Below are 15,821 nucleotides of genomic sequence, written 5' to 3'. Positions count from 1 at the left end.
TCATTTGACAATTTAGTTAATTTGAGAGTACTCAGAAATTTTGTACTATTTTCCTTCTGTTGTTCTTGAGCTTCACTCTTGTATAACCCTTTATAGTATTTTGCGAAAGCATTTGATATTTCCTTAGGTTGTGTTTCAATACAATTGGTCTCTGGGTTTCTAATTTTAGGAACTATACGAGTGGATTGAGTCTTTCGGAGTTGGAATGCAAGTAGCCTGCTAGCTTTATTTCCCATTTCATAATATTTCCTATCTACGTATCTAAGATTCCCTTCTGCTTTGTTTGTTAATATCTCATCTAATTGTTGTTTTGCATCTTTTAGCTTTTTAAATATGTCATCTTTACCTTGTTGTTTATGTTCCTTCTCCAATCCTCTTATTTCATTTTCTAGTTCTACCTGTTTTGCTAGCCTTTGTTTCTTCATTCTGGCTCCAATAGCAATAAGTTTTCCCCTTATTGTGGCTTTACTGGCATCCCATACTATTGAGGGAGCGATACTACTATCATCATTTATAGCAAAATATTCAGATAGAGCAGACTGTACTTCCTGTTTGACCTGTGGGTTTGTTAACAATGAGACGTTCAGTCTCCAGTGTTTAAAATAATCAAACATTCCCATATCAATTTTCACAGTACCTGGGCTATGATCAGATATATTAATTGATTGAATTGTTGTCTCTTTTGCCCTGAATAGTTCTTTTTTTGACATACAGAAAAAATCTATTCTTGTGTAGCTTCCATGCACATGAGACATGAATGTGAAGTCTTTATCCGTAGGATGTTGATGTCTCCACACATCTACGAGTCCCAGTTCTGCCATCATGCCTAAGAGACTTCTAGACATTTTGGACTGGGGTCTTGTTAATGCTGGTGATCTATCTAACTTATTGCTCAAAACACAGTTGAAATCCCCCCCCCATAAGCAAGAGTCCTTCACCTTTATCTGCCATAAGAGATGCAACCTTTCTAAAGAAATTCGGGCAATCTTCATTTGGAGCGTATACATTTAAAATTGTAAATTTTAAGCCTCCGATTTTTCCCGTTACCATAACATAACGACCTTCATCGTCCCGAAAGACCTTTTCATTACTGTAGTACGCACATTTGTTAAAGAGGATCGCAACCCCTCTCTTCTTCCCACTCTTGCAGGATGCACTATATACTTGTTCAACCCATTCTCTTTTTAATTTAACATGTTCTATTTCAGATAGGTGAGTTTCTTGAATCAGGGCTACAGAGCACTGCAATCGCTTTAGTTGACCTAAGATTTTTTTTCTCTTAATTGGGTTATTGATTCCTTTTACATTATAGCTAACAAAGTTCATATATATCACGTTCTCTATATGATTGGATATTCCCCTTTGTATTCCAGTATGTACCGAGTATATATATACTTAGTCTGTAATAGAAAATGTGAGCTCAGGTCTATAACATATGTCAGAGAGAAAGAAAACTTATCGCTAAAAAAGAACAAGAACAAGACTTCCATCCTTCCAGTCGTCCACATTGTGGGCAACCCCCATTTGGAACGGGGCAGAGAAGTGTGACCATCATTCTCTGTGGGTAAAGTGCTTAATGCACAAATAACCAATATTACACTATTGTGTATAAGAGGTCTTAGTAAGTGTAGTCCACTCATATTAATCCTAAGCATGACCTCCGCCCAGACTAAAATATAACTTTCTAAGATAAGTGACATTTTACTACCCAAAATTAATTCCCATCTATATTTTGGTAAGAACAGGTGTGTTTGTGGTGTACTTCTTACTTTTTTGTCTCCATTTATTTTTTCTCCCTCTTTTCCACACACTTTCAAATCACTATGACGTTTAGGTAATTTAACGTCCTTCCTGCATGAGGACCCTGAGGTCCGAGATCGACAACGCCGCCTCCCTTTGCCTTCTCCTGTTGTTTCTCCAACCTTCTTTCAGCTCTTCTTCGATGTGCCGTCCATCACCGCGACCTATTTCGACTCCCATCTCTTTCAACTGTTGCGCAGCCTCTGTTAATGTTGCGAAGGTCTTCTCTCCAGTGTCCAGTTGTATTCTCAACTTCGCTGGGTATAGACATTTTGCTTGCACATTTTTTCTTTTAAGCTGTTTGATAACCTCGTATATTCTAGCTCTCTTCTTCTGTAGGTCAGGCGAATAGTCTTGGTCAAGAAAGATCCGCTTATCTTGAAAAAAGACTTGCTTCTGGCTCCATGCTTGCTGTATAATCTTGTCTTTTATTCCTGCGTCTAGGAATCTCACTATTATCGATCTAGGAGGCGCCGCAGGGTCTGTAGGTCGGGGGCCAAGTGAGCGATGTGCCCTCTCAATCTTAATATCCATCTCCGTTGGAAGTTTCAGTGATCCTCGGAGCAGCTCACTGATAAATCCGATCATATCATGACCTTCACTTCCCTCTGGGATCTGAAAAATCCTTATATTGTTGCGTCTCAATCTGTTTTGCAAGTCATCGCATTTAGCGGAGAGGTCCAGGTCTCGGTGGATCAGGTATCTCAGCGCCCTCTGGTGTCGCATAAGTGTGTCTTCTGTTGCGCTAATTCTTTCCTCCATTTGTCCGATTCGCTCTTCATGTTTAGCAACGTGGTCTCTTATATCCGTGACCGCTTGCTCCAGTCTTTCGAGCGACATCTTTGTGTGATTGTGTCCCTCTTGATTCTCTTTACGTAGCTTTTTCAGTTCTTCTAGTAGCATTAGCTCTGGTTGTTCTTGGCTATCGTTAGCGGCGTTTAAGCTAGCTGGGCTGGGAGGCCTCTGTTTATCTTCTTTTTCCTTCCAGCTATCTTTGTTCAGCGTTCTTTGTTTTTTGTTTGTAGTCATCTTGTACAGGTTTTCTGTTTACCTGGTTATTTGGTTGCCTACCAACTTCAGTTGTCACTTATTTCTTGCCTTGTGTGGCGGGGCTTCGTCGTTTTGCTGCTTAGTCCAACATGGCATCACCGGAAGTCATGTATAGATAATTTATATTGTGTCTATTTCATTTATTTGCTTTAAAGGTTTACTTTAAACAAGATCATAAAAAATAAGACGCGTCTTGGGACAAATTTGGATGACACCTGCTGAAACATAAGCTGCAAAGTTTCATGTTTAATTCTTTCACTTCTGCAAAGCATCAATAAAAAAGCAAAATGCAAGCCATTTCAAAATGTACTTTTAATGTCTGCTTAAAAGGCACAGTAGGCGGCTTTGAGCAGGACAACAATTTAACAACAAACATTACAGAATCATAAACTAAAACTGTGATCTATTATATAAAATCTAAACATTTTTGTTGGTGGAACAAAATACCTTTGCATAAAACAAATAAAACACATTCACAGCCGGTATAATGACACGAACACAAATAGGGAGTCAGCTTATAGTTTGGCTGTTTAGTTTTACTACATAAAATCCTTCAACAGAATACATCGGCATGATGAAAAAAAAATAAAGAAACATTTACGTTGTAGTGTTAAATGTGATTGATAACACCTGCTTAACAGATAAGGTACCTACTGCTGGTATATAGTGCTGGTAAATCCAGCAATTTAGTGTATTTTCACTGCTTTCAGAACAGAGTAGAAGTACTTTTATTTTCTAGAGACCCTAACTAGCACATTCTGTCAAATTAAGACATAAATTATGGCTTAGGAACACATTTGACAAGATTTCCAACTATAGATTGTTTATTTATAGCATATTCGTGTTGGATATGCATAGAAAATATAACAGAATCTATTTTTTCTAAATGTAACTGTGTAAATTGATTTCCATCATTGCAACGGATAACTTGTTCCTATTACATTCAGTGACATATGGAGGATCTAATTCTATCAGTATATCTAAAGTTCAGTAAGGCATTGCAGCATTTATATTGAGTTTTTTGTCATTTCTGTGATATAGTATGTTGTGTGCGTTTACTGGTTTCTTTATGTGCACATGCAGAAGTATTTATGACACTAATGATAAGGCTTCCTGTTCAAAGCCTTGGCATGCAGAGACGAGACGGAGGCCTTGAGATAACTAGAACTATGTTACCTCATGCAGAAGCGGCCCGCTTTTCAAAAGAAACACTCGATTGACTCATGACTGGATTCAGAAGTTGTCCACACTGTGGCAAGAGCAAAAGAGGAAAGAAGATGGGATCTTCACTTAGAAGCGGACACAGCCACTAGTTTCTTCTGAGCTGTCAAAGTCGCTTCCTTCGCACAGGGACTCCTTCAAGAAATGAAAATAAAAAACCCATCAGTGACATTCACAAGTCAGTTTTCTGCAGCAGCACATTCTCAACTAACAAGCAACTAACAGCGACCTAGCCCAGGAGTTTCAAGTTGTGTTTTGAGACAGCTCCATTAGTATGTTTGTTTGTTTGTTTGTTTTTTATTGAACTTTTAATTGCAAAGCAGGAGAACAGCAGTCACCAGCATATACATACACAGGACAAAGATGCATCTACATGTATAGCAGGACGTGGGAGGTAGAAAGAAAAACCCAACAGCAATAGTAACAAACAATGAAAAGAAAAAAAAAAGTTAACAATCGTTAGCTAATTGAACCATTTAATTTTGACAAAATTTTTTTGGACAGAGCAAGCGGTAACATCTGGAATAAATACAAGAGGCGAGGGAGAATATTCATCTTGACCAGATGAACACGACCTAAGAGAGACAGAGGGAGGCTGCACCACCTATCCAAGTCGCGATTGATGGTCTGAATTAGAGGGGTGTAGTTCAGACTATACATTTCTTTTAGATTCGGTGAAATCTTTACTCCTAAATAAGTGAAACCGGAGGGAGACCAACGAAAAGGCAAATGTTTGGATCAACCTCATTTAGAACAGAGAGGGGCATAGCCTCACTTTTAGAAAAATTGATCTTATAGCCCGAGAAGGAGCCGTATTGGGAGATTAACGAAACTAATCTAGGAATTGAGTGAGCAGGAGAATTTAGAAAAATTAAAACGTCATCTGCGTAAAGTGAAATCTTATGTTGAGAATTGTTCAAACAGAGTCCTTCAATAGCAGCATCCTTCCTAATGGCTGTGGCAAGGGGTTCCATAGCTAGGGCGAATAACAAAGGGCTCAGCGGACAGCCCTGCCGACTGCCACGTTCAATACTGAAATTGCCCGACCTATAACCATTGGTAATCACTGCCGAAAGAGGGGAAGTAGGGAGGCGTGCAAGCACCCGGTGGCAGCGATCAATTTTAACAGCGCCGCCCTTGAAACTCACAGCCAGCAACTCCGGTAACCACGTTTTGAAAAAAGACACAGGGTTGGTACCTTCACTGCCTTCGGGTAGCCCAATAACACGTATGTTACACCGTCGGCTCCTGTTCTCCAAGTCATCAATCTTATCCAAAGCGGCCTCCAGCTTAAGCTCCACTTTGGAAATCTTGGCGCCATATCCCGCTGTAATATCTTCCTGCGTTGATATGCGTGTCTCTGCCTCCTTCATTTTAACATCCAACGCAGAGATGTTAGCTGCGCATGTTTCCAGTCTTTTCAGAACCGGGTCAATCTTCTTCTCAAAGGAGGTCTCCACAGCCCTCAACACCTCCGCCGATATCCTCTCCACCAATTTATCGACGTCCATTTGGCCGAGGAGTGGGGACGACTGGGCCTCCGCCATTACCGCTGCAGCATGATCGCTGAGCGGAGGGTGATTTTCTCCGGATTTGCCCGGTTTTGACCCGAGGTTGAGCTTCTTCTGGGTGCTTGGCATCGTACGCAGTTTAAAAGTCGAAATAAACAGAAACTTTAACCAAGTAAGACATATATAGAGGCCTAAACAAATGCCAAGCTGCGGGAGCGGACGAGAAACACAGCTACTCCGCCATTGACGTCACGTGACCCCCGTTTTGTTTGCTTTTGAAAAGGCCAGCTCCATTAGTATGTTATCAATATCTAATTAAGGTTTATAGTGCGTTTCTAGGTATAATCTTATATACCGGTACTTCACTTTCATGAAAGTTCAACAAAAAACACTGGATTTCCATGATATAATACATGTTTAATAGTCTTCTATCATCAGTTTTATTAAAATTGACTGCATCTATTAAAATACCAAAGAATCAGTATATGACAAAGTGTTTCTGATAAGGTCGCTGTGATGAAACAAAGCTGATATCAACTTTCACTGTGCAAAGGTAATGGAAGATTAGAGAACCCAAAGACTGATAACCACAAAGAACAGACCACTGCGGCAACATATACTGATATGGGTTACAATGAAATGAGTTGAAATACGGCAATCAAAGGTTGACAACAAGTTTCCAAAAATACTTACAGACAGCTGCCTCCTATCCGAGTCTGTAAAGACAGGGTTGGAGCGAGAGAAGGAAGGGAGAGAGAGAAAGACAGATAGAAATGTGGAGAGGGACTGAAGCACTACACCCACAATGCAAGGCCAACAAGTACACAACACATACAAATATGAATATGCATTTTAAAATATTAACATTTTCAAACTGAAGTGGTTAATGTATTTGGGGGAATAAATTCTATTTTTTAACAGAAAGCTGAAATTTCACTGATTATTTTGGGGTTTTAATCAAACTGAATCATCACTTTGGGTTTTTTAACAGTTACGAGATGATTAGGATGTGCGTCTCTCTTTCTGATGTTTGTGTGTCTTTTTCTTAACTCCACAAGGAGCTTTCCTTAGTAAAGAGTAGACATGCTGTTCTGCATATTCAAGCTGTCAACAGCCTGGCGGTGAGGCAGACATCATGCAGCACAAACATATGACAGAAACAACATTTGAAGAAAGGAGCAATCCATTCAAGACCCAAAACATGCCCTGAGAGGAAAAGATAGATGGTGGGGTGGATTTCACGTACGCTGATTGCAACACAGACACCAAATTATCAAGAGGATCCAAAACTGAGGTGGGAAAATGCCAAACACATGATTACAACTGTGGTGGGACCAATTACGGAAAGACGGCGTGATTTAGAGGGGGATCCTTTAACTATCTCACTAACTTGGCTTTGCCGTTCCTCTGGCATCAGAGCAGATGGGGTGGGGGCAAGCGGTAGCCAGGGCTGGTTGCCTGCGCTGTAGAGCCTGGGCCGCTTGACCTGGTCATGACTTGACAAAGGAGTGTAACTATTCCGGCGATGTATGAGAGTAGAGTCCTTCGGAATTTTACCCTGGTAGAAAATGAGATACCGCAGGTGTTAAACAAAAAAGATCTTTAAAAAAACAACACCAGGGGGCATCTGACGAGGAACAGCCAAAAAAATAAAAATAAAAAATTGCTGCACTCGCCAAACTGATCCAAAGCAAAAGGTAAGGAACTGCTTCCACCCACAAAACATCAATCAACAGCAACAGCACAGCCCTGATTGCACAGGACAAAAAACCCCACCTGCTTCAACCAAAACCACAACAACACTGGACCTAACAAGTCAGATAAAACTGTCTTCACAGAAAATACATAATCTTAATATGAGGACAGACAGTAGAGTAATGACAAAGATTAGATCAGCCAAGCAAAATAAGCATGCTCAGCAATGGCTTCCTTTCAAGGTAAAATATCACTTAACATTCACAGGCTCATAGCTCAAGCCAAGCTGAGGAATTAAGACTAAAGGTAAAAGGGGGTTACAAGACAAGGATATAAGGAAAGGAGGCAAGAAAGCAAAGCCTCATATATACAGGGGATAAGGTGTGATTGTGCGAAATGAACAGACACAGCAAACAACAGCGCACCTTAAAATTATATGCTGAGAGTCGGTGACCAATTTAGTGCGAGTAAACAATATGCATATCTTACAAATGATCAACTTTAAACATTCAATGGAAGAGTGATGTTCGCCTACTTGCGCAGCTATGTGATTTTCTTTTCCGCTCATCTCAGAGCAACTTACAAGAGGCCGGTCTCGGTGCGTGTTTACTGCCTCCACATTCAGATAAAACATTTCCACTTTACAACCTACAAGATAAAAGACAATATGTTTACATTATCTTCTCACGTTGCCTTATGTTGTTACAGTGTAACGATCATCAGGTAAAGACTTACCGTATGCAACAGGGGTGAGCTTGAGAATTGTGTGGAGTGGACATTTCATGTATGGAAGATCCTCTGTGAAATGAAATAAATAGCGTACGGATTCATCATTGTCTGCTTATGTTGTCTGTAGCATGTGTGAGTGTGTATGTTTGTTTTAATCTCACCTGCACCCTTGTCCAGGAAGTAAGCCAGGAGACAGCGCATCACAGCCTGATGACAGATGACCAGCACATTGCCTTGTCTCTCTAATTCCATAATAACCGGCTCCAAGCGCTGAACCAGATCTTGGTAGGACTAATGAGCAACAAAAGATCATCCTGGGCTCAATTGCTAACACTTGAAAGGAAATTAACTTTCACAGCTTGAACAACACTGGTAGAGAAAGAAAGTCGAATAACAAAACAGAATAAAACTACTGCCGCTGTGGCTGCTGATCAGACGCTTTATTGTGAGGAGTAGTGCGGGTTACCTCTCCTCCTGGGTAGCGATAATGATATTTGTCCTGATCCCTCAATGCAAACTCCTCTGGGAATGTCTCCTGGATCATCTCGTAGGTCATCTCCTCACAAACACCCTGGAAAAGGAAAATAAATCATTTATCCTCACGTCACACCTCAAGATGAAAAGAAATGTTTCAGCACAATTTGAAATCTAAAAAAAGATAACTGGATAATTCCCCTTGATAAAATATATAAATGTCTCCAAAGAGCTAAGCCAGTTTCATCGACCGATTTCATCCTCAGAAAACAGTCATCATTTAATCCTTTGATTTCATACTGTGAATAAATAATGACTGTTATTTCATGTGACCTAGATCTTTTCAAAGCATTTTAACCCTTTTTATTCTCCTCCGGATGCTTCTTTGAGATTGAGTGTGATTAAAAGGGCTGAAAATTTCGTTTGGATTTGCTCTTACCTCTATGCAAACATATTTTACAAGTGTCTTGGAAATAACAGCATAAAGTTTCTATTATTACAAACCAGAGGTCTAGCTGTAAAAATTGCTATAGCTGTGGAGGGTACTGACAGCATCAATCTCATTGAGGATTTTCCACTGTTCATAAGGCACGCCAAGCTCTTCCGCTGTCTGGATCGTCCTTCTCAGTTGGCTCGTCCACACCTTCAAATCTGACAGCTTGTGTTCATCAATGAAATCACGCAGAGCGTGGGCGAACTGGGATGTGAGAGAAAGGGAGAGGCTTCAATTTATCCCTCATTAAGGGCATTTCTTGCTTTATTAGACAGATATTCACCAGTGAGAGTGAAGAAAATAGGAAATGGAGAGGATTAAATCCAATAAAGGTCACAACTCTGGAGTGCATGATATTGCAGTTTAAGAACATCTTATCCCAGTAGCTATCTTCTCTTCAGAAACTGGCTCGACAGTTCATTAAATGAGCATTAAAAGAGAGAACGTGCAAAAATCCTACCTGTTTCCCACGAGGGGAAAGTTCAGAATCTCCTCCGATGCGTCCTTCAACGTTGTGTTTGCTCTCTCCGTGCCGACACAGGTAAATGGAGTGAGAGTGCACATGGATGTTCATGAGGTAGTAGACGATCTTGCTCTGGATGTAGTCCTGAACCCGGTTCACCAGAAAACGTTGGCCCACATTTATAACCTTGATAAATGAAAGGTCCCTGCAGATGCCAATGAAACACGCCGGTGATTTACTGTCGCCATCTAGTGTTTATTTACTAATTTGCAAGGCCTAATTCTGCCAATATAACAACTTTACTGTTTGGATTATTATATTGGAGAATACTTTGGAGGAACAATAAATGGAAAAGATTAAAATTATGCAAAGCAGTTCATACTTGTCATAGTCATCAGGATCTAAAGGTTGGTAAGTGACCTTGTAGCACTCAATTCGCTTCAGGAAGTCATCCATAACTCTCTCTCTGTGTCTCTCAGGGTAGTCTGGACTCGAAACCTTCACTTCCTATTACGGTTAACACATTCAAACAATATGAGCATCCAGTTCAGTTCTTACATAACGCTGCAGATGGTGTGAATATTAATAGGTAATGGAGTTCAACCCAGACAAAGTCACAGTCAAAGGTTAAATTCATTTAGGTGAGATCATACCAGGATATTAGCAGCAATGACTTCGGGGTCATCACACACCGACTCCACAAAGAACACCTGTCAGAAAGATGGAAACTCAGAGTCAATTTACGCTAAACATTCCTGAAACTGACAATTAGTTTTTTTTATAACAGCAAATTTTACATTGCCATCAACCTAGACAAGAACTTACACAAATACAGGGTAATTAGCATCAACAAAAAACACCACACATAGGTTATGAATTAGTGAGCTTTGCAGATGCAGAAAGGCAGCTGCAAAGCTCGACTTTTTCCAGTCTTAAACACAGATTGGTAGAACTGGTAGCTTCAAATCTACAGAGAAGAGAGGGAGAGCGATCGTGGATAGCTTTATTTTCCCAAATGTTATCTATTCAGTTAACAGCACCCTGTGAAGTTTGAAAGCCTCACTGTTTAAATTCTGTGAATTTTTGACATCTAATAATAAATATGAGAAATGTTTGAAAGGTGATTTTATTAAAATTATTCTGAAAATGTTACACAATTTGTAGATGTGTTTTATTTGTAGTTCGTTAGCCTCTTTTCTTTTACTCTTCTAGCTGTTTCTTACTTTTTTTTAAATGTGTTGCTCCCATCAAATTCAAAATGAGCTCATATTTTCTGTGAAATAATAAATGTTTAAATGTTTGATATGTTTTGCAAATCATTTCATTCAGTTTTTAATTTAACTTGAATTGAGGTTGTGCATTAAAAATGTTTTCCGTTAATGTTTAAATTGAGCTCATGTAACCTTTGAGTGATGATAGCACGTATACTGAACAGAAACCCACAAGGATTAATTTAAAGATGCTTATTCAACAGGATCTTGGGAAATAAAGGTCAGTTCAATAATGCTGTTTGGTAATTACCCCCCATGGCCATCGCGCTGTTCAGCAAAATAAATGTGACAAATGTGAGGACTTTTCCATGGCTTCAGGTAATCACTCCAATCTGCATAATACATTTTAAAAGTCCCCAATGGGATATAAATGTGTAAAAATAGCATATAATTTCACCTTAAAAGCATTCTCCTTCACAAAATCTTGAATAAGGTCTCGTCGTTCTCTTGTTGTGTTTGTTGCATCAAAAACCTGAAAGAAAAAGGGCAAAAACAAAGACAATATTTATTTGCGCTCTGTGAAATGTTTGTGGGACAGCGTAGGATTAAGACTATTCTAATGCCAGATGTGTTTCTGTTCTGGGTATTTAAAGGAAATGAGCCAACATCGAGATGCCATGTCAACAGAGAAGCATGCACATAAAGACTGAGAGACTCACTGCGATCTGACCTCCCTCCTCTGTCAAGTACGCCTTCACATCTTGCAGCGCTACCAGAGCACACTGCCTGCAGCAGAGAAAGCAAACATACCAGCAGCCAACAGCCAACTATAAAAAACAGATTTACTGAAATCCACCATCATCAAAGCTTACATTCTAGTGTAGTGTCAGAAATCTGAAAATGTTACAGTAATACATTGTAGATTTCATGAAAAAACTGATTCTTTGTAGCCCCCCCCAAAAGTTTTGGATTACAGCTTTCTTCTGTGCATCAAAACAATTACAAGACATGAAAAACACCCATTTTTAAAATCACAAAAAAATATTTCCCATCTGTTGGCAGTAGCGTTTAGTCACTGACCCAGTTCAATTATCATGTGCAAGAGTTATGAGGTACACAGTGGTAGATTTCTCCTGCAAGATTCTGAAAAAATCTGCTGCAATATATCTTTCCTCAAACAATACAATTTGGAGGTGGATTTTATCTATTTGGAGGGAGGAATGTTGGAAGGCACAAAACAAAACAGCAGTGATTACCATAAACGATTTTAAAAATACATTTGTTGGTGTTCTTGTTGAGTGTTAAATCAGAATGTTTGTCATTTAGCCAGAGTTTCTACTCTTGTCACCTTAAGAGGTGAAGCTAAGGGACTGCTGGTGGTAGCTGTAAACGCTATACTGCAAAAAATATATATAATTATAATAATAATCTAAATAATAATACTAATAGTAATAATAACAATAGGCAAAATAACATGAAATAATATTGCAAATTACAATTAGCATGAATCAGGAGGATAACATTTTAATGGAGTATTTAAACAGCACATATTAATAAGGTTCACTGGTTAAGGCTAAATTATCAGCAGAAAAAAGGTTTCTAATTAACATATCTGAATCCTTTGCCTCACAGCAAGAAGATCCTGTGTTGAAATCCAAAAATTTAAACTGGCCTTTCCTCAGGGTGCTCCAACTTCCTCCCACTGGTACCAGATGATACCAGACTGGTATCCAGCACAGAATTGGATAAGCAGTTAAGAAACTGATGAGTGGATACATGGATGAATGGCAAAAAAATGGCACCAAAAAAGACATTTCTTCTGAAACGGAGAGGTTTCTTTGTTTTGATTAAAAAAAAAGGCTATTCCCAGAGGGAACGGAGAGGGTTGACAGAAAAACTTACTCACTTACATTTCCTTAATTGAACAGTGCTAAGATTTTGAGGTGCTTTGGTTGCTACAATGGGAAACCTTCTATTGGCAGACAGGCATCTTAAACAATAAAAGCAATTCTTGTGATTGCTACTTGATTGGAGTGAGCTTCTTTTTTACAGCAGGACAATGACCCAGAGCTCCAAACTATGGAAAAGCTATTCCTAGAAGAAGCAGTGAGCTGGTAATCTGCGTGTAATAGAGTGGCCTGAACAGTCAAAGGATCTTAACTCTTTTGAGCTGTTGTGGGAACAGATTGATTGTGCAGTGCAAACATTTATCTAACTCGTGGGAGGAAATTCAGGAAGCATGGGGTGAAATTTCTCCAGATTAATTAACAGCTTGAATACAAAAGGTGTGCAAACCTGTGATTACTGTGATCTATAACTCTGAAGGAAAAGTGTGAAGGACAAAATTATTAGTTATTAGCACAAATCAGTATTTTAAAACTTTATTTCTAAAGTTGCCAATACACCACACAGCTCCAGTTTTAGTTAACTCATAAGAAAAAGGTAGATTTCACATTGAACTATTCCTTTAAACTGGTCTTGCTGATACTTTATGATAACAAACACAAAAACTCAGAAATAGGTATAGCTTATGTTTGACCCAGGCTGGATATCCATGCAGGTCCACAGAGGGCTTGTGTCAGCTTCAGAGTGACAGCGGCAGCTTGTTTAATATCTAGGTCAAAGTCAGCACTAGGATGCTGTCAAGAGCCCGTCACATTTTCATGATAGCCATGCATAACACAGCCCATTTCAATCACTACTACCAGATTAGACCAGGAGGAAAAGAGGCATTTTGTTTTGTTCTTTGTTAATCTTTCTGTTGAAGCACTGATTTACAGTCACTAATCACAACCATTTGTGGCGCACACTAGGCTGCTTGTGTGTATGTGTATATCAGTTTAGGCTGACTGTGGCTAAATACTGACTGCCAGCCAAAAGAACAGCTTAGTCACTGATGCAGCAGGGAAATCTGCAAAATAGGAAACCGACTAAGGTTGAATGCAAGAAATGTGACACAGACAGTGAGGAAATGACAGTTTTCTTAGTGCTAGATAAATGCAATGCACATTGTAAAAACATATTGTGGGCACATGTGTAAAAGTGAACCTTACTTCCTTATTTTCATGGCTTCTTCATTGTCGTGGCGGAAGAAATCATAGGACTTATAAGCTCTGACAGCCTCTCTGCGGTACACGCCCAAGTTAAACACTGAAAAATGAACAAAGGACGTTATCAATCTGCCCTGGCTGTGCTGTCGCCTCTCATGTTGGATACACTTGGATACACTTTTGTTCTAGTGAACAACTAAAACCACAAGAATTTAAGTGGCTAAATTTAGCTTCTCTTTGTGGGATAATTTTAGAGTAGTTACATTTAAATATTTATTATGCACGCTTAATGTCAGTGGGGGGAGGTTTAAAAATTCAGCTTTTGCATTTAAAAATTTTGTTGTCATTCTAATGTCACTGCTACTCGTTTTTTTGACATGTATAATGCATGTCTCTGTGCTGGAGAAGAGATAACACTGATGCTGTTTTTCATGATCTTTACTGGATTTAGAGTTGCTTTCCCACTTTAACTATCCTGATTTAACTTATACAAAGAAATACAAAGAAGGACTGAAAGCCTATGAAAGTTCAATAAAACACACTATGAAATGTTTTAAATTTGCAGCTGGCATAAACTGAAACATAATGAGAAAGAAATGTCATATGTTATGTTCTACCTTTGGTTGGGACTCCTATCCAATTGAGGTAACGTGTGAGTTTCTTGGAGATGTAGGTCTTTCCTCTAGCGGGCAATCCGATCATCACTATTACCGTTGGAGAGTTTGTCATGTAAGAAGCCCATGCTGTGCAGGAAAGAGATGCACAATACTGAAAGTCACAGTCAAATGCAAATCACATCTGACCCATAACCAGCATTACAATAGAGAAAAACACATTTTAAACAGGCATGCCAATGCTGCACAAACTCGTGAACAGCCAGTCTTATATAACTAGGTCATGTGTATACACAAAAAATAAAAAGTCTCTTTGGACACAAATATCTGTGGAGCAGGTTCAGAGATGTCATCCGAAGAAATTAAAAGGAGAAACATCCTGGGAGAGAGAAGTAATTTTCTTAATAACAGCAGAAACCACAGAAGGTTTCAAAGTATTTTTATCACTGGTCATGATTTATATTCTTTTTTTTTTTTTTGCCACTCCAGAAAGCTCAACTCCCTGGTAGGTTGGAGACGAAATGAAGCAGCTTTCCTCTCACTGAGGTGATTGTGATTTGGTCAGAGCACACAAAACAAGGTTTTATGTTACAAGTGCACCTGCACACTCTATAAACAGCGATGCATGACTTAAAACCTACTAAAATCTAATTGGCGTTTACTTACAGCATTTTTTCTCGTTGACTCTGAGGTCTGTTTTCTTGGCTTCTGTGGAGTTTGCAGAGCCATTGTCTCTCTGAGTGCTTGACATATTGGAATCTTCTTTAAGCGCAATTCAGATCAGCTCTCTCTCTCTCTCTCTCTCTCAAAGGGACATAGTCCAAGTTGGTCTGCAACATGCATGCGAAGGATTAGCCTCAGACAGAAGAGAACCAGAGCTTTGTATGCAAGGTTTTCCTATCGATGTATTATGGATATGGCTTAATGTCTCCCAGGCAACATCGACTGCAGAGCAAGCAGCAGGGGAGCTGTGAATGAAGATGAGAAGTGCTGCCACATCATCTGTGCACAGGAAAAAACACTTGGCTTAAAAGCACTATATTTACAAAGCCGCACATGAGCGAGGCATACGGTGGTTTCCTCTCTCACTCACTGGGGTGACCGAGTTCACTCTGACATAATTTATACCACAATCCACACAAGACGAACATACAAGAGTCAGTGTTTTACCTGGTAAGGAGGTAAATACGAAGAGACCTGCTATTCGGGACCGCCTCTGAAAGACGCAGTCATGCACCGCAGGACCGGGGATCTCGTGATCTGCCGGACACAGAGTTTGCGTCCGCCGGTGCGGTTGGAGGAGCCAGTCTGGTCGGCCTGTCCTTGGTGCTGAAATGCCTCCTCAGCCGGCTGGTATCGTTCCAAGCTGGAGGTGCGTGTCGACGTTCCTCTACCGTAACGTCAAGAATAGATCTACGTCAGCCTACGCCAAAGCACACACCCCCTAACCACAAGGGCTCTGGAGAGGATCAGGCGCAAGAGCAAGAAAAAAAAAGCGCTACACAAAGAC

The 15,821-nt window shown here is 39.7% G+C and overlaps 1 protein-coding gene across 6 annotated transcripts; it reads right to left on the bottom strand.

Annotated features, from left to right (window-relative positions):
- Positions 1-3,147: 3,147 nt before the first annotated feature.
- On the bottom strand, positions 3,148-15,754 carry pfkfb2b (6-phosphofructo-2-kinase/fructose-2,6-biphosphatase 2b). 6 transcript variants are annotated; one of them, XM_005458443.4, is made up of 17 exons: positions 15,482-15,753; positions 14,978-15,141; positions 14,315-14,440; positions 13,701-13,797; positions 11,367-11,433; positions 11,105-11,179; positions 10,090-10,146; positions 9,819-9,943; positions 9,434-9,641; positions 9,031-9,177; positions 8,473-8,577; positions 8,168-8,297; positions 8,013-8,075; positions 7,813-7,925; positions 6,973-7,140; positions 6,276-6,298; positions 3,148-4,206 (listed from the first exon to the last, which is right to left on the bottom strand). In XM_005458443.4, the coding sequence occupies exons 2-17, from the start codon at positions 15,060-15,062 to the stop codon at positions 4,137-4,139; spliced, it is 1,659 nt and encodes a 552-aa protein (XP_005458500.1). In that variant the 5' UTR covers positions 15,063-15,141; positions 15,482-15,753; the 3' UTR covers positions 3,148-4,136. The 6 variants fall into 6 exon arrangements, with proteins under 6 accessions (XP_005458500.1, XP_005458502.1, XP_005458503.1 ...); XM_005458445.4 differs by lacking the exon at positions 6,276-6,298 and having other exon boundaries at positions 15,482-15,750; XM_005458446.4 differs by lacking the exon at positions 6,973-7,140 and having other exon boundaries at positions 7,861-7,925; positions 15,482-15,749.
- Positions 15,755-15,821: the final 67 nt, after the last annotated feature.

Source organism: Oreochromis niloticus, linkage group LG5 (assembly GCF_001858045.2).
Source record: "Oreochromis niloticus isolate F11D_XX linkage group LG5, O_niloticus_UMD_NMBU, whole genome shotgun sequence".
NCBI classification, from domain to species: domain Eukaryota; kingdom Metazoa; phylum Chordata; class Actinopteri; order Cichliformes; family Cichlidae; genus Oreochromis; species Oreochromis niloticus.
The sequence above is the reverse complement of the archived record's forward strand: the minus strand, read 5'-3'. Positions and strand labels throughout refer to the sequence as shown.

Excerpts from the sequence above, each read along its gene's own strand:
- pfkfb2b (XM_019359078.2), bottom strand. The coding sequence starts at position 15,062 with ATGTCAAGCACTCAGAGAGACAATGGCTCTGCAAACTCCACAGAAGCC. Across the intron at positions 11,434-13,700 it reads GAAGCCATGAAAATAAGGAA|GCAGTGTGCTCTGGTAGCGC; the intron begins GTAAGGTTCACT and ends TCTCTGCTGCAG. Across the intron at positions 7,926-8,012 it reads GCTCACCCCTGTTGCATACG|GTTGTAAAGTGGAAATGTTT; the intron begins GTAAGTCTTTAC and ends TTTATCTTGTAG.